Source organism: Panthera tigris, chromosome B1 (assembly GCF_018350195.1).
Source record: "Panthera tigris isolate Pti1 chromosome B1, P.tigris_Pti1_mat1.1, whole genome shotgun sequence".
Taxonomy (NCBI): Eukaryota; Metazoa; Chordata; class Mammalia; order Carnivora; family Felidae; genus Panthera; species Panthera tigris.
In genome coordinates, this window is record NC_056663.1 from 147,009,372 (window position 1) to 147,028,068 (window position 18,697).

The 18,697-nt window shown below is 40.7% G+C and overlaps 1 protein-coding gene across 1 annotated transcript in view; it reads right to left on the minus strand.

Annotated features, from left to right (window-relative positions):
- The window catches only part of SLC4A4 (solute carrier family 4 member 4), a 356,758-nt gene that overhangs the window by 287,177 nt on the left and 50,884 nt on the right, over positions 1–18,697 (minus strand). The window contains exon 3 of the mRNA XM_042984402.1: positions 7,077–7,256. Within this exon, the coding sequence (XP_042840336.1) occupies positions 7,077–7,256 (180 nt within the window). The remainder of the gene's footprint in view (positions 1–7,076; positions 7,257–18,697) is intronic.

Genomic DNA, 18,697 nt, shown 5'->3' on the forward strand with positions numbered 1-18,697 from the left:
CGTACCACACAAAACACGACATTGGTGACCCAAGCCAGTGCTGCCAAAAATACAAGCGTGCCAACATATTTCCTTTCTGTACAGCACTGCCTCTGAGTTGTCCACTTGTCCCACCCAACAGCCTTTCTTCCCCAGATTAATTTCACTGAGAAACACGAAGAGCCAGAAAGAGATCCTTCTCATGAAAGAGCAAACAGCCCATTTGCTTTGCAGGGGCCCAGAACTGGGGATTCCAACTGCTGGCCAAAATCAAGAACACAGCCAGTTAGCAGAGTCACTTGCAAGTGGCAGTATTCCACCTAAACGAGTAGCACAATAGGGACCATTTCTGCCCCTTGAAAGTCCTGTTTTGTGGGTCCTCTCACCTTCCAGCCAGCATCCAGGTGACACTCATGAGCAAGTTAAGAGACTGAATTTAGGCTAGTTCCCTCAAAGATGCCATTGAGAGTGAGGAGCCACGCTGAGAGCTAAAGCAAAGGGACAGACAGTGGGAACCTGTAGTAGAAAGGTCCAGAAGACCTTAAAGAAGAATGATTCGTGTTCACAGGATATGAATCTCTACAAAGTTTTAGTATGTAGCTTGTGGCATGACCTGTGTACAATGGGTGGGGGAGAAAATGAGCTTGTTCAAAGTAACTCAAAATAATAACTGTTAACCATCATTGCTAACCAGAGGCACTGCTCATTTACTACTCAGAACACCGTGGATTAAGTTCTTTGATTATCTCCTTCTCATACACGAGGACACTAGAACACAGAGAGGTTAAGTATCTTGCCAAGGCTGCACTGCTGATATGAGCTGGGATTCAAACTCAGTCTGGCTCAAATATGTACTCCTAACCACTGCCTTCCCAGTAGAATTACATCCCAAGGGCCCCTTCTGAAAAGGCAAACTTTTCAAGTTTTCGATCATTTTTTTTAATACAAAGAACCTTGGTTTCAGACCTAAAGAAGAACTATTTCCTCCTACTTATATAAGATAAGAAAGAGGGTGAAAGAGACCATATAGTTATTTTGTATTGCGTTTTGTTTCTTCACAGTGAAATGAGAAGCTACCTCATTTCACACACATTCCGAAGATTCTCTTCTCTCCTACCATGCCCATTCATTTTGGGGATATGCAAATGGTATGCAGAAAATAAAGAAATCTCACTTTATGACATCAGACCTAAGGGTCTTGTCTGAAAACATTTAAAGGTCAAGAAAAAACAGGAATGCGCTATGAAGAATGAGGTCAGGTAGGGGGAGGGCACAGGGGTGTGCACTGGGAAAAGGGGAAGTCAAATGACAAAACCCCAAATAATCTTGGCTCTTATGAAAAGGTACTCTGTTCGTTTACCCGGAAGCACCAAACAAAAGCAGCTGCCCATTTCTCTGTTTCAGTTTCCTGAATATAACTGGATCACCAACTGGCATCCATTGTTCCCAGCTCACAGAACAATGTTCACTAGCATAAACCCATCAGTTCTGGTACATATCCAAAGAGCTAAAAAAAGAATACCGCAAGACTGAATGAGTGTCTATATGCACATACCTAGCAATACGACTCCATAGCAGGCGAGTCATACGTGTGAGAAGCAGTTAGCACCCCAAGCACTGATGCATGTTGAAGCTTGTCAAGAAATACATTACACATCGGACCAATATGCTGAACAGCACATTCTGTTTGTAGCTCTGTTTCCTAACATTTTACACATCTTCAGAGTCTCTGCACTCACAAAGTGGCCTATGATTTCCCGCCCCCCAAATATCCCAGGACACTAACAAAATGAGACGTTCAGAGGTCAAAACCATCCACGGTGGGAAGTCGTGTTGTGTTTCTAGGGCCTGTCTCATCAAGGACCACCTTCCCACCCACTTTCTGGGCAACCCTCAGAGATGGCAGCTGCTAACTTTAAAAAAAAAAAAAAAGTGCATGGTGGAGGAGGCAAAAAGGATTATTTTTAAGAAAGAGCACAATCTAACTTTTCTCTCCACCACCCACTCCACACCACCTCCTCATTCCCTTGTCTCTCCTCCTGCTTGCTCTTCCATTTCACTCTTCTTCCCCAGTCTCTCTGCCGGGTGCTCAGTGAGCCACACCTTCTCACACGCATTTCCTTCTCTGTGTCCCAAACTGGGCGGCAGCTCGGACACCACACTGGGAAGAACAGTTGTAAGGGCTCGGGGCTGCTGCCAAGCTCAGGCAAACAAACCCAGTTCCTCCTCCGAGCTCCAGATGTGTGGGAATCAAAACACGCATTCACTTTTGAGAAGCCCTGCCTTGACATGAGAGCCGTGGCGAAAAGAAAAAGCATCTCTGTTATGAGCTAAATGAACCTATTAATTATGTCATCTTCCTGATGTGCCTAAATACTGGAAGATAATTGGCTTATTTCTTCTTCTAAATGCCCTTAACGATTCAGTTCCATGCCTCTTTAATACGGCTTCTGAAGCTGAGCTGCCCAAATTCTGTGTGGAATATATTGAACATTTTTAAGTGTACATGATAAATCCACGTGCCCTGTGGATGAATTTCCTCCATCAGTTGTGGGCGACAAGCAATTCAACACACTCGGGAGTCATCTACCCAGACCAAAATACCACGTTAGCAATAGTTAAAATAATGAGGCACTTTCCAAAGTGGAATAATTAAAAGTTAGGACCAGATTTTATGTGGCGAGGGAAGAAGGCAGAGCAGGGAAATATAAAGATGATGTGCAAGGATTAAAAACAAGAAAGTCAACTAGATATTTATCTATTGATGGGAAATATTCAGACCAATAAAAGCAACGTTTATGTCTTCCTCTGTAGTAATCCACTCACTAACTCTTCAATGAGCATTTATTAGGCACATACTATGTGCCAGGCACTGTGCTAGATGCCAGAAATAACATACTGAGCAAGACAAATTTGATCCTACCACTCATGGAGCTAACAATCTAGCATTAGCACAAGACAAAGCTGCAAGCTCACAAAATCATCAGTTAAGCATGTAGTATGAAGGGAAGAAAGGGCTTAGAAAGAATGACCCTGGGGAACCTACGTTAGATAGAGTAATAGGAAAAGGCCTATCTCTACAACATTTAAAAGACAGACAATAAGGGTGCCTCAGTGGCTCATTTGGTTAAGCATCTGGCTCTTGGTTTCAGCTCAGATCATGATCTCAGTTTCATGGGTTCAAGTCCCACATCGGGCTCTGAGCTGGCAGCATGGAACCTGCTTGGGATTCTCTGTCTCCCTCTCTCTCTATACCTCTCCTACTCGTGTTATCTCTGTCTGTCTCAAAATAAATAAATATGCAATGGAATACTACTTGGCAATGAGAAAGAATGAAATCCTGTCATTCGCAACGACATCGATAAAACTGGAGGGTATTACGCTAAGTGAAATAAGTCAGTCAGAGAAAGCAGATATCATACGATTTCACTCATAAGCGGAATTTGAGAAACTTAACAGAAGACCATGGGGGAAGGGAGGGGAAAAAAACAGTTTCAAACAGGGAGGCAAACCATAAGAGACTCTTAAATACAGAGAATTAACTGAGGTTTGATGTGAGGGGGAGGGGAGGGGAGAAAATGGGTGATGGGCATTGAAAAAGACACTTGTTGGGATGAGCCCTGGGTGTCGTATGTAAGTGATGAATCATGGGAATCTACTCCTGAAGCCAAGAGCACACTATATACACTGTAAGTTAGCTAACTTGATGATAAATTATATTTAAAAAAAATTTTTTTAAAGACTGACTAAATAAATAAATAAATAAATGCTAGACCATTAGGGTGCCTCGGTGGCTCAGTCAGTTAAGCATCCAGCTCTTGATTTTGGCTCACAGTTCATGAGATCAAACTCCACGTTAGGCTCTGTGCTGACAGTGTGGAGCCTGCTTGGGATTCCCTCCCTCTCTCTCTCTCTCTGCCCCTCCCCAGCTCGTGCTCTCGCTCTCTCTCTCTCTCTCTCTCTCTCTCAAAATAAATAAACATTTTTTTAACAGCTAGAACATAAAGAGAGAGAAAAGCTAACAAGGACAAGAACAGAGTGACCATTCCAGGAAGACAGGACTATATTGTGCAAAGGCCCCCCCGAGGCAGAAAAGGTTTGGGCACCAGGGAACTGAAAAATCAGTGTGGCTGAAGTAAAGTGAGCAAGATGAGAATGACCCATAACAGGACTGGTGAGACGCTGGGGGCCATGATGCCCAATCAAGATTTTATTCTAAGGACAACAGGAAATTTTCAGTGGAGGAGAGGAGCAGCATAACGCAGTTCACACTTTATGACGATCATTGTCGCCTCTGTGAGGAAAAAGACTTGAAAACGAGCTTGTCGCAATGGTCTAAGCAAGAGAGGATGATTCCCTCCACCAGAATGCAGCAGTTAAACCGAAAAGGAGTAGACAGATTCAGATCTATTTTAGACGTAGAACCAATAAAAGTCACTGATGGATTGCATATAAGGGTGTCAGCAAGGAAAGAATCAGAGAGGATTCTCATTGAGTTACTCCATTTATAACTTTCCCAGAAGTTACAGGCATCACCTGACAGAAAGTCAGGCTCATGCAGGAATCTGATCTACGGGACATGATATGTCCATATGCATAAGTAACTCAAACACCCTGACCCAAGAATAACAGAAACTGTGTGTGGTTGTTCTTGAGACACAATAACGGTATACTAGGCAGATATTTCAGTGAATTTTCCCATGAGAATTTTGTTGTTATGCTGGTGCCAGAGCCCCATAGCTTCCCCCAAAAACTTAGGGTTAAATGCCTTTCTATACGTGGGTGCACCAGTTCTGACTTACATACAAGTGCTCCAGAGAAAACCAATTCATCTAGTCCCCATGACAAGCAGCAGAGAAATTACAAATTTCTAAGAGGACCTTCATGTCAAATTGGATGACTCATGTCAAATACATCAAGGGATATTATAGCATAATTTATTGGCTAACAAGAAAATAACTATAAAAGACACATTTACAAATAATTTTCTTATGATCATTGAACAAGTGGGTCCTTAAAAATAGTCTCTCCATATGATCCCTTCAGAAACTGGGTATACAAAACAATGCAGTACCCCACAAGGAGGAGACCTCTGAGGGTAAAGAGAATGGACTGCCTTGTTTATTTTACATGCTGTGCTCAAACTGGTTCCCAAATGCCACAGAAAGCAACTGCCCCCTTCCCCCCACCCCACCCCACCCCCACTGTGGTCGATGCACATTCAGTCTCACTACCTTTCTGATTTGTTCGTTCCCTGTTGCCACTTGAAGGTTACTGGCATTGTTTCTGTTGCCCTTCCTAAATAGCTGGTACATAATTATCTCAAAATCCCTCAGCGCATTTGTCTAGGTGGGCATTTTTCCCTTTTTAGTATTTATAGTGATGATGCGCTCCTTTTCATAAATTGCAAAATGGGAGATGACTTAGAGACAGAGGGAAAGAGGGAGATATCGATCTCTCTCCCTTTCTCTCTCTCTCTCTCTCTCTCTCTCTGTCTCTCTCTCTGTCTCTGTCTCTCTCTTTCTCTCTCACGCGCACACACATGCACAGGGGAGAGAACCTCGGGTTCTGGCACAGGCTTCATCAAAACAGATAGCAAACACAGATACACAGTAGTCATTTATTTGGAGAACGGTGTTGTCTTTTGTTCCTGCAGACTATTCACTGTGACCTTTTTTATCTGCATTTCAAGGACATTGCTTGAAACAGACCCCATTATTTTAGTCCGAATAGTAAGGATTCCTTTCAGAAAGGCTTTCCCCCCAACATTCTAATGAAAAGCACAGAATTCTTATCTCCTGCCCTTTGGTCCTTTCTGTCTTACATTTATTATAATACCTTTAAGTTTCAATTTTATGGTCTATCTCCAAGCTTTCCTGCAACCTTTGCTCTCTAGTTTGATGGTCCATCTGTACTGCCTCTTTTAGGATAGTACCTCACTAGCTTCTAAGCCACCTGCTCAGTTTCAGTGGTGAGACTGTAAGAGATTCACAGATTCCCATCACTACACTTCACACCCTCTTTAATTTAACTCTGTAAATTCACTTTTCAACACTCCCGAGCTGTTAATTCTAATTTGGCCTCTCATCACCTGCAATGACTGAACTGGAGCTTTATCTGTGCCACCCATAATGCATTTTATTACAGGTTCCATATTTCTGCAACTGTAGCAAAAAGATGAAGAGTGTACAGAGCTCTGCCAACATACAAAGCTGTCACTATGTAGCTCCTGTTGGAGGATCTCCCCAAATTGGCATGTGTTTCTATCGCTTCTCCCTTCTACTGCACATATTCGTTCTCGCTTCAGCCACAAAGTTCCCCAGATATCCAAATATCCTCCACATCAGAAGAAGCAAAAGCATATACCTAAACACACAGTCTACCGTATCAGTTGAATCTATGGGTGTTCTCTGACCTCCTACTACCCTGTTCTTAATAACACTTCCATCCAATGTATGATATTTAATATGTTTGACGTTTTCAGAACTATATTACTCTACACTCTTCTCTCCCTTATGGGATATTTTTCTACTTTTCCTTTCTAAATCATCAACCTGGCCCACAGCCTGGTTAAATGTCATCTATAACGCCATCAATGTCGTATACATACATATATATATATATATATATATATATATATGATATATGATATGATATATATGATAGTTTATTATATAACATATCATATATATGTTTTATATATATATACATAAGATATATTTCTTTTTCTTCTTGACCTACTGTCTCAATAGAACCTATTTCTAAGCAAAAGCAATCTAAAAATGCCTTTGAGTCTTCCAGTGACTACTGATTACTGTAGTTAAATACCATGTGTAACACTCTGCCCTCTTTCACTAGTCAAAATCCAGACTATCCAAGTGTGCCTAAACTTTGTCAGATCTTTTCAAGAATCTTACCAGACCTCCTCCTAGAACAACTTGCTAGGACAAGAAAAGACTCTCCATAGACATTATCCTTTAGAGACCATCCCAGTAGAATTGTGTCCCTCCCCATTAGCCACAAGATCCTACAAAGTGTCTTTCCTGAGGACATGGGATGGAAGCAGAGAAAAGAACCAATACCCAGGGAGTACTCACTGAGAGGTTTGAGGATGCTGCTGCTGGTTTCATCTGCATTTTCCACATCTGACTTATCAGAGTAGTTCTCAGAGATTCTTTCTTTTTCCTTCTTTTCTTTGTGCCCTGTCTTTCTCTTGTGGCGTCTCCTTCTCCTGTAGCTCTTCGGCACATGGACCCCAATGTAGATGGTGTGGTGGCCTAAGAAAGGTACACAGATCATTAGTCATTTCAAATCACATTCTCTGCTGCATATAAATTTCAAAAGCTCCTCAGGTCAGAAGAAAATGTCTATGAATTCATTACCATTTTACATTTGACAAACTGGAAAGATAAAATCTCTTCCCAATTTTCCGTGACCGAGAGTGTAATTCAACCTGTTAGCTGGCATTAGGATTCTGGGAGGGTATGCTCCAGTTACATCCGGATAGAGAACTTTTCTCTAGGGAAGCCAAAAAATGCCAAGCCAGAAATCAAGAACCCTTGATTCTGGTCAAACCTCCATCTTCAATTAGCTATTTGACCTTGAGCACGTCCCTTAACCATTCTGGGCCTCAATCTCATCATTCATATAACAAGAGGCTTACTACATTGGGTGATCCCTGAAGGCCTTCCCAGTTCTAACCTTCCACGAGTCTGTGATTATACTAAATAGAGTGCTTAAAAAGGAGGTCTTAGCAGCAAAAAATAAATAAATAAATAAATAAAGATCTAACTCAAAGTTCAAGAAGTCATTCTACTGGAGATAAGCTTTTGCATTAAAACTTTTTTTTTTTTTTTTTTTTACAAAATCAGCAGAATAGAGACTTAGAACTGGGACAAATTGAGAAAAAATAAGACCTACTTGGAGAGAAGATTTCAGAAATACTCAAATGTTCACACTAGGAAACAGCTAAAATGAATGTCCGTTACAGTGCCATTCTCGTTTTTCTTTTTTCGTTTCCCAAAGTTTCTAAAAACTGGTTGTTGCAATGATAAAAATAAACCCAGCCCAGCAAAAACTGCCTTGAAGAGAAGGGCATGAGGAAAAAAGATTGTGAAATGCTTTTAGTTCTCTGGATGGAAGAAGCTGCAAAACTGACAAGTGGTATTATTCTTACAAAATCTGATAAGACAGGAAGAAAAAAGGAACTCAAAGCTCCACATCTTTTTTTTTTTTTTTTTTAATTGGGAAACTTACTTTCACTTTATTACAGCACAACTTTAGAATGTGGGAACCACTATCTCAGAAGTAATGTGAAAACTTTTTTTCTTTTTGAACTGCAAATTAGATGAGATTATATCATCTTCCCCATCTCCTTTCCCATTCTGGAATTATTCCTGGATGACCACTTTACAGTGCCCCAGATGATATCACAACCTAACATGCAACACGTGTACGCGCACGATGTCTCACGTAAATGGCTGTGAGTCACTTTCCACAGTCACTCACCAGGCATATCTAAAAACACTGTAATTCACAGGGGTGTTCCCTTAAATTGGAAGGATTAAAACAATTGTATGCTCCTTTAGGAAGGAGCCTCCAACTAAGGAATGCAGATCCCTAACTGAATGGGTTAGGATTCCAAAAAAATCTGGTATTTGGAATGAGGTTGGAGGCATCTATATAAAGTGTGAAACTCCCCCCTCCCGACACACGTAGACACACACACACACACCAACTCAACTATTACAAAGCACAGTGAAATGCTCCTCACAGACTGAGTGCCAATGAGAAATTTATCGTGTCTAACCATTTGCAAGCAAATTGTTCTCATGGGAAAGCTATATTATACTAGGAAGTAGGAAATGTCTCAGAAACAATGTGAATTAAGAAACAGTGTCAATTGTTTCCTGTGCTCCAGTTACTAAGGGAGTCCTGCAGCTTTATCTCAAGGCACACAATATACGTAAGCAAAGCCAACCAAATTCTTTAGTGAAACAAACACTGAAAGGTTGGTCACTTTCATTCAGGAATTAGGAAAACATCATGAAAAAAAATTAAGATGCTGGAAAATTTTTAAACCTGTCACATTAAATATTTTCTACATCTTATTAAATAAGGGCAACCAAGCAAAAAAAAAAAAGTGACAGGTTAGTTACATCAGTCATATAGATGTTACACAGGAAGATTTTTCACTGTATTTACCCAAATCTACACAGTACCTTTGATAAGTCATTAAAAAGACAGTTTAAAGTGTGTTGGGGGCGGGGGATGGGCTAAACAGGTAATAGGCATTAAGGAGGACGCTTGTTAGGATGAGCACTGGGTGTTATATGTAAGCGATGAATCACTAAATTCTATTCCGGAAACCAATACTCTACAGTATGTTAAATAACTTCAACTTAAATAAATAATTTTTTTTTAAATAATAAAAAATAATAATAAAAGACAGCTTATATGGGCTGACAGGATTTTAAGGTAAGATTTCTAGAAACTCTTGTCATTGTCAACCTAAGCAAAGAGGGTGATTCAGAGAGTAAGCTCGCAAAGCCCACAGAGAGGAACATACCTTACCTTCTGGGACCTAACTGAAGTTGCAGCCCCACAAAAACAGTGCCATTTTATTCACATCGTGATCACATGCCTCCCCCTGCCTTAGGAAGAAGATTCGGCTTCTCCCTGCCTCCTCCAGCTCCCGCCTCAGATGTTTCCCATCCACACACACCCCACACTTCAGCACACACTTTCACACAGGTGGGGAAGCTTGCAGATATGATACCGCTCTCTGCAGCCCAGATATCAAGCAGAAATATGGTTCCTTGCAAGACACTCCAAATTTCAGACATTTTTATCAGCTTTATTGAGGTATAATTGAATTTACACTACTGAGGTGCAATTCACTCATTTTAAGGGTATAACCCAAAGATTTTTAGTATATTCAGAGTTCTGCAACCATCACCTTAATCAACTTTAGAACATTGCCACCAACCCAAAAAGATCCCTTGTGCACATGTGTAGTACTGCACTCTCTGTACCTACGTCCATCTCAAACAACCACTCTTAAGCATTTTTGATACTTTCAGTGATGGCCTCTGGGAAGCTACAATTCGCTGGTACCCACACAGCCATGAACTTTTTGTGGGGATCCTTACGCTACAGTAGAATGAAATATTCCCTGAGGAAAGAAGATACTACCTCCTGAGAGTCATGAGGAAATCATGACACTGAGCAAAAATTCAAAGCATGCTCCTTTTTCTTCTCACACATTACCGGTAACTAAATTTTCCTTTTCTGTCTTGCGTTCAGATAGAAGAGAAGGAACACAGTCCTAAGGTTCAATAAACCTTTAGGTACCTGGGGACAGTGCTTGTGTTTCACCCATTACTTCTCAGTTGCTCTACACTTCAACTTCTTTGCCCAGGGGAAGAGAGCAAGACAACTTCACCTTGCAAAGTGAGCGTAAGGCATGCTTTCTCAAGGTGATAACCAAATATTTCATAAGTTGTACACGCCAAGTTACAAAAATACCGAAAGTAAAATGAGCTCAAATGGAAGCATTCTTGCTGCTCCCACAGAACACCTGTCTTCAGGATCAACAGACGCAGAATTAATGAAAATATACTACTGTTGATAAGAATCTCATGGGTGGATTTTGATATTTATTTTCAATAAAATATCTTTACCTGCCTCAGAGATGTGTCATGAAGATTGATGGCTATTTTTAACACTAGAACTCATAAAATGACAGCAAGCACTTCGGAAACTGTATACAAAGGTTGAGGGTGTAGTATTATTTTACACATAAAATAAAAAATGAGAAACGTGACAGACAAGCTTTCCAATCCAGCAAGGGTCTACAAAACCGTAGATGCTGAAAGAATCAGGGAGAGTTACCAGCTTAACTTGTAAGACAATTTTAGACTCAAAAATAAGATAAAAGATAAGGTAAGATGAGATAAAGACCTCTCAGCTAGAAATTTCACCAAAAACTGCTTCCAAAGTTTCACCAAAAACTTCTTTCCAAAGGAGAAGCAACATTTTTCCTAAAATAGCTAGAATTCATAAGAAAAGGTGACTGTCTCGACTACACTCAAATAGAAAAAAAAATTTATGGTGACTGTTTTAAATATTATTAAAATAAAGTTTGCATTTTTGCTACTAAAATCATATCAAGCAAAACTACTGGAATGTACATTTGACAGTGTTCATTTAGGTGTGAGTCAAAGGGCACTGAGTCCTTGATTTGGCAGTGGCCTCAGTATCATGTGTTAAAATAAATACCCTGCATGCCTTTCTCTGACAGATGGTGTAAGTTCCCAACAAACTCCAAATGTCTTGAGAAATATCTCACAATCCATGCCACAGCCAGTACTACTGGGAAGAAAGCATGGCTTTCCTAGTTATCTCCGAAGGTCAGAAATTATCACCAGGTGAGGCTGGCCTCTTCCCATCCTCACCTGCTCCACCTCGGCTGAAAGCAGTACTGTGATTCTATCATGTCCAATTCTTCCAATTCCTAAGATATTTCTAAACTAATGTCATTGATAGTTGCTATCCTGTTTTCAGACCAACAGAAAACTTTCACACCTGGAAACTCTGTAGTCATTCAAGTTAAGAGGCTGTCACAGATACTCACTGTGCTACCAAGGATGATTAGGATTTTGTAGAATTAAACCCATCAAACCAGAAGACAAACCAGAAGAAGGTTTTACACCAGCCAAACTCAAAATTCTACAAAAACGCTGGACAGTGAAACCACATATGCCTCTATATGCAAGATAGACCTATTAGCTCCTGTAGGAAACATATTACTGTTCTTACTGTACATACAGATGATAGCAACTATTTATTGAGTACTTACAAATGGGCCAGGTTCTGGCTAGGTCTCTGATATCTATTACCTCATGCAATCCTCACAACTGCACAAAGTAAATACTACTATTATCGTAATTATACAAGCAAAGAAACCAAGGTGCAGGGAAGTCAAGGATACTGTCACCAACAAACTCATAAAAGCACACAGGAGAAACAGCTCTCAAGTGGCAGTAACAAAGATAGTGAGGGCTTCATCACTACTTTGGTGGTGATTTGTTGGTTTGTTTTTTTCTTGGCGGGGGGCAGGGGGACGCTTGTGCTGTATAGTATACAGCATTTATACTATCAGTCTTATAACTGATTAGGCTTCCTTCCTCGTGTTGGCTGCTAGAAATACAAGAGACAAGTCTCAGGCCAACCAGTGGTGGGCAGAGTTTTGAGACACACATTTTATACACTAACCTCACTCTTCCAGATTTTCACCCATTATTTTCCCTTCACACTAAACTATTTGGGGAATAAGGAATTATATGAATTTTTTTTTTTTTTAAATCTGAGATGTCAGTGGTCGGGGAAGAGGATGGCAATGGCTGGGGTGGTTGTGGAGAAGCGTAGATTTCTAGGCAAAGATTTAGACCTATAGATTTAGGTCTAGCTAAAAAGGATCCCCAGAGGACAGGTAAAATCTTCGCCATCCCCATCCACCTACATACATATCTAAGGAAACACTGAGGGATGTTTCCATTGTTGCTCTTTCTATAGTCAACCAAATTTCTGTTTTCTCTAGTTCAAAGATTCCACAACGTCTGGCACTTTGTATCATTCTTCTAGAACTAATCAGCAATATTCCCAAAATATAAGTCAAATATTGCCTTCCCTAGCTTATCTAAAGTAAGCTGGCCTTAAGCCAAGATGCCTAAGACGTGTTGTATCTATTGCCAAGAGGGATGTAACAGAGGGAAACAAAATTAAGAGATATTTATTATCTCTATTTTAATTATGGAAAGAAAAACGTAGAAGAGGAGGCAGAGCCTCTAGATGAGTGACAGATTATAAAAAGATGCTGTGGACTTCTTAAACCAAAACAAATGTCAAAGATTTTTTAGAAGTAGAGGAATAAGAACCTTAAACAAAATCATAGTATCAAGTTGAGATGCCACAGAGGCTGTGTGTTTGACACTTCATATAATAAGAAATATATCAGTGCCTATAAACCTAAATACTTTAATAAATGAAATGCAAATAATTTGTTAGCTTATTACTAACACAGAAGACTGTCCATAAGCAGCTCTAATAAGATATAACCCAAATAACATTGCTACTCGGGCATAAATACCAACTCATGAAAAGAAAACCTGCTTCAAATGGCACGGCGTAATTTTGCAGTTAACAGGGGGAAAGTCAGCCTGTGATGCGACGTGTTTGCAAGAGGGTCTGCATTTCAAACATATACCACTACACAGGACAAGAGCTGATTTTCCTTTTTGTATTTTGGATAGGGGTCACTTTTCACACAAAAAAAAAAATAATGCCTACGTTTACTAATAGAAAGTTATATATTACTTACGTATTTATAAATCATTTTGAATGTTGATAAGTAATCTCTTTTAATATTAATGCTACCAATCATATTTAAGATTAGGCATGCAGGCAAATAGTACAAGTGATGAAAAACAGGGAAATACTTTTCTTCCCACTGAACTGCATGGGAATTTTATCCACTGAAAGCCTCCCAGAAATCCTTAGGGCAACCTGAGGTTCCCCAAGCAAGACTGATAAGAAATCTCAGCTTGTTATCTGATGTTTACAAAGCACAGTGCTTTTAATATTTAATATTTCATGATGATGATGATTATGCTAACAATCTCTAGGCAGGAACAAACAGGTACAGGAAAAAGTCGTGAAGGGGAGTCAAGCTTAGGGTTACTCAGTTAACCACCTGTCCTTTAGCTGAGTAAACGTCTACACCTGTCTTTTAAGTGTTCATTTCTAGTGAAGTTCTACTTACAGCCTTTAGGTAAAGAGGAGGATTCTAAGAGCACACACTGAGGTTAAGTTTCTCTTACAGTTACCATCACTAATAGCTGATAAGAGGCAAAAACTGACGAGCATTATAAAAAGTTACAAGTAGTGAATATTTTTAAAGACATGTGACTTAATATGTTCAGTGGTCATCGTCAATTATTTGAAAATAGCTAGGCTAGAACAACCACTTAAAGGTAGTACAGGAACCTATCTTAATAAATAAACAAGACTTAAAGTGCTTCACAATCTCTAAAAAGTTGACTCTCCAAAGTAATTTTAACTTTGCTCTAGCAAAATCTCTCTTCTACTCATCTGTACACACCAAATATAATCTATATTTATATCTATGTTTGTATATCTGTATCTCTATATATCTATATAGATACAGGTGCATATAGATATGCAGAGGTATCTGTATAGACTCCATATATAGGGAGATGCAGAGAGACAGAGAGAGAGAGAGAGAGATCATTTTTATGGACAATCCAAATCAAATGATGTCCATAAATTGTCTCTCACTGCGGATGGTACCCAAGTACACAAAGGTGCCATACAAGTGTTGATCTTCTTCTCCCTTCCCTTTCTGTGAGGGAAAATTCACAGCACGATTTCCTCACCCTCCCTTGAGCCCTGATAACAACTTGTGAACTCCCTCTGCTCTCTAGCAAAGGCACCCCTGAGCAGGGCAGAAGAGCCAACTTTAGACCGTCTAACTTGCCCTCCAGTGGGCTGCTTTACTCAATACACAGGGTTTAAATGTTTGACAGAGGGAACACCTTCCACAACCTCAATCTTCCCTCACGCTGCCCAGAAACACGTGCCTGGCAATCTCCACCCTGCTCTGGGTAGAGTTTCATCCAGAGCTTTCACACAGTGAGTGCCAACCCCCAGGAGCTGTTATCCTTTTACTTGACTGAGCAGAATAGATTGGAACCAAAAGGCCTGGGAAGGCCCGTGCCAGGCGGGCAGTGCTAAGAGTGAAGAAGAATCACCCAACAGGAAAGATTAACCCTCCACTCATCCTGACACCCCAGAACCCCCAAAAGAGGCTGGTGAATTTTAATGTGTACTACACATACTGTCAGATAAGATCCACCTGTGATCCAAACACTGAGAACTGACAGTTTCCATTATTTCTCTTATGGTCACCATTTGCACAACTGAATGGGAAGCAGGGTTGGGAGAGAGAAAACAATGGCTAATCCAATGGTCACTGATAACTGGATTTGCAATTGCAGCCAGAGAGGCAGCTTAGAGAGACACATAAATGCACACATTCACACTCTCATCCTACCCACATTGTCCATCTCCAACTCTATTATGGGTTCCCTTTTAGCACTGGCCTAAGCCCCGGCTGGGTAATAGGAAGAATAGTCTTTAGTTGCTATAGACAGATAATCCACCATATAGTTAATGCACTCATGGCTAATCAAGTATTAAATATTTAATATTAGTTCACATAATTCCCTCCTCTCACATACCTCTCACATAGGTAAATGAGATAGGGACAATGCCATAGGACTAAAACAATAACCAAGAAGTAGGAAAAGTGCCCCGAGAGACTTAAATAGCCTGAATAAGGCCAACTGCAGAATCTTCCTGGCTATGGTTCTCCTCACCCTCCCAGAAAAGAGAAGGACAACATTCAGACATAGCACCATGTAATCATACTTTTAGAGTTGAAATAACCTTAAAACATCACATGATTCAACCTTTTCATTTACCAGTGAGCCAACTGAAGCCAAAAGCCAGTGAATAACATAGAGACTGGGACTCTCGGTGCTCCCAGACATAGAAAGTTTCCTTGCCCACTTTCCCACTAGTACTGCCATGGTACCAGCCCACCATTGCCATCCCTCCCGTCTTCCAATGTCTTCAAAACACAGAAGAAGAAAAAAAATTCGTCCTTTCAAGTTCGTAATTACCTAGAAGGAAAAAGGGGCTTAGGAATTCTCTGAAAATGTTTCTGTCTTATAGAATGACCAGTTTAAATCCACAACCCTTAGCTCCATAAACTGCCCCAAATATGAAAATGTTCTGCCTGTGACCTCTGTCCTCCACTGATCACCAATGGTCACTTTGAGAAACGGCAGAAAACTTTTAGTCTTTCCCTCTATGTCCTCCATTACACTTAACCAATTAAAATATTTAGAACGGTTACAGAATTTTTAGAGCTAAAAAAAAAAAGCATCTTAAAGAAAATACAGCTCGACATTCTCACCTTACAGATGGATACATGAGCCTGGAGAGGTTAAAGTGATTTGCTTGTGGTAACACTGACAGTAACTGTATTAACAGGGACAAGGACCTAGACTTTCTCAGGGCAGTGCTCATCCCAAGGACGAAGAGCTTATGAAAAGCAGAGGCCAGCCAGGCTGTGTCTTCTTTCTCTCTCGCCTTTTCATAAGCTCCTCCCATCGCTTCTTGGCCTTTTGGCTAAGGTCAAGTGTGAAGCTCTTCCAACACCTTCCATTCTTCTCCTCTGTTCTTTCCACCTCCTATTCTCCCAGGTGCTTCTTCTCGTTCTCACCCATCTCCCTTTCCAAACTCCTTTCTGGCTGCAGAGGGAACAGACCTCATGCCTCCACAGAATGGCACATGAATTTCCCAAATTGCTCACAGCAGAAATCCAGAAGCAATCGCTCCCATGTACCCTTATGTCTCTCCGCAGGTCCTGCCAGTCCAACCCAGGTGTGTCTTTTGTCTCCACGCTAGTATAACTGAAAAATCATCTCTCAGTTGAATCTCAGCAACAGTCTCCCACATTCATCTTTGTCCTCCTGGGATGTTCTCTCCATCTATCAGCAAAAGGGATCTTTTCTAAAAATTGCAAATTTGGGGGGGGTGGCGCCTGGGTGGCTCAGTCGGTTAAGCATCAGATTTCGGCTCAGGCCATGATCTCGAGGTTTGTGAGTTCGAGCCCTGCGTCAGGCTCTGTGCTGATGGCTGAGAGCCTGCAGCCTGCTTCAAAATCTGTGTCTTCCTCTCTCTCTGCCTGTCCCCTGCTCGCACTCTGTCTCTGTCTCTGTCTCTGTCTCTGTCTCTCTCTCTCAAAAATAAATAAACATTAAAAAAAAACTTAATGTAAATTTTGTCTGGTTACTTTCCTGCTTAAAACTCTTCTGCAATGGCTCCCCAGTGCATACTCAATAAAATCCTAAATCTTTAGCATAGCATAAAAGGCCATGAATCATCAGGGTCTTATCTACCTCAGGCCACGTTCGCTCTGTTCACATGGTCCAGCCTCAATGTTCTCATTTCCACTTCTCAAATAGGCCGATCTCTTTCTCACCTTTGGGCCTTCACACATGCCTGCCTGTGATGTTTCCATCATTCTTGCCCTAGATGGCTCCTGTGCATGCTTTAGAGTTCAACTTCATGTCACTCTATGGGAAATATATACCCGTTTCCCACCCAAACTCACCCACATACATGATCCGCTCTCTACATTATCACACCAACAACCTTGTCCTTAAATAATGACTGGTTTATTTGATCATACATTCATTGTGGCCTGCACTGGAATATGTTATGGCATTCAATGATACATGTGAGCCCAGAAAAGCAACATATCAGAATTTATACCTGCAACTGTTCTTAGCATTTTGATAAGCTTAAAGAAAAACAAAGCGCTGTGCATCAGTTAAAGCTAATAAGAAGAGTTAACACGGATACTAATCAACTAATTTGTTGATTACTGGATATCAGTATTAGCTCCAGTCTGAAAGCATTCTGCAGTCACAGCAATCGCTGGCAATAAATTACAAGCAGGGAGTATATCCAAGGGAGGCAGTATCTTAAATTTACTGGGTTCATCCTGAGGACTTCAAATTAGTTTACTAGTACTCCTAGCAAAACTAGGAGACAGGGAGGCACAAATGCTATTTCTCTGTGGAAGAAAACTGAGGTTCAGAAATTAAGTAATTTGTCGATGGCTTACTGCCAATACCATAGTATTTTTCAGGTATTACCCAAGAAACCTCAGAGCATCTCTGGTAGGGAGATGAGAAGATAGGTCATTAACTGCACTTTGCATAAAGGAAATGTAACCACATAAGCATGATTGGCCTCATGTCACCCACAAAGGCAGGGCAGAGCCGGAAATAGAAATAGGTTCTGAGACTCCTGGTTCTCGACTATGTTCTCTAACCCACGGCATAGACTGGATAAAAGTACCTGAACAATCAGATACTGATCTAATTTGCCAAATACATGTATCCATTGGATTCAATTATAAGCTTTCATTCCACATCCCAGACATTGTCTCTATTTTTCAGTAGGGACAGAATTACCTGTTGAAAATTTAATAATCAGCTGGAGGTGGGGTGGCGACTTAACAAAACTACAAATGTGCAGTTCTGGCCCTCTAAAGCTGATATGTTGGCCAATATCACTAAAATTCAAAACCTATTTTTTTCAGAAGTTTTGGCCTGCTAAAAGTTATTAAGCATTCCACCATGAAAAGAGTCAGTAAAACAATGTCTCAAGAGGCTGAAGTAGAGTCTATTCTCCTTTCAAAGTCAGCAGACTATAAAGAAAGGTGAACACATTGGATACAGCACTGCCTTCTAACTCTAACTCCATGGAAAGGTAAAAACAATTAACCAGATTTAAAAGCTTTTGCAGCTCTTCAGAGAAGGGAGTTATTTAAGTCACCTATACTGCTGATTCAATGGATATCACCCACCACGCTCCCTACCTTCGCCTTCACCCCACCAGGCAATCAGCAGCCTCAGGGGCACAGTGTTTGGAACCTCCTGTGAGCTCCTGTCATGGCAGGTTCTCACCTCAGTCCTCTAAATGCTAGCAGCCAAAAAAGCAAAATAAAATTTTAAAAAATAAAACAAAACCCCACCAGCAAGCTCACCACAGCAACAAG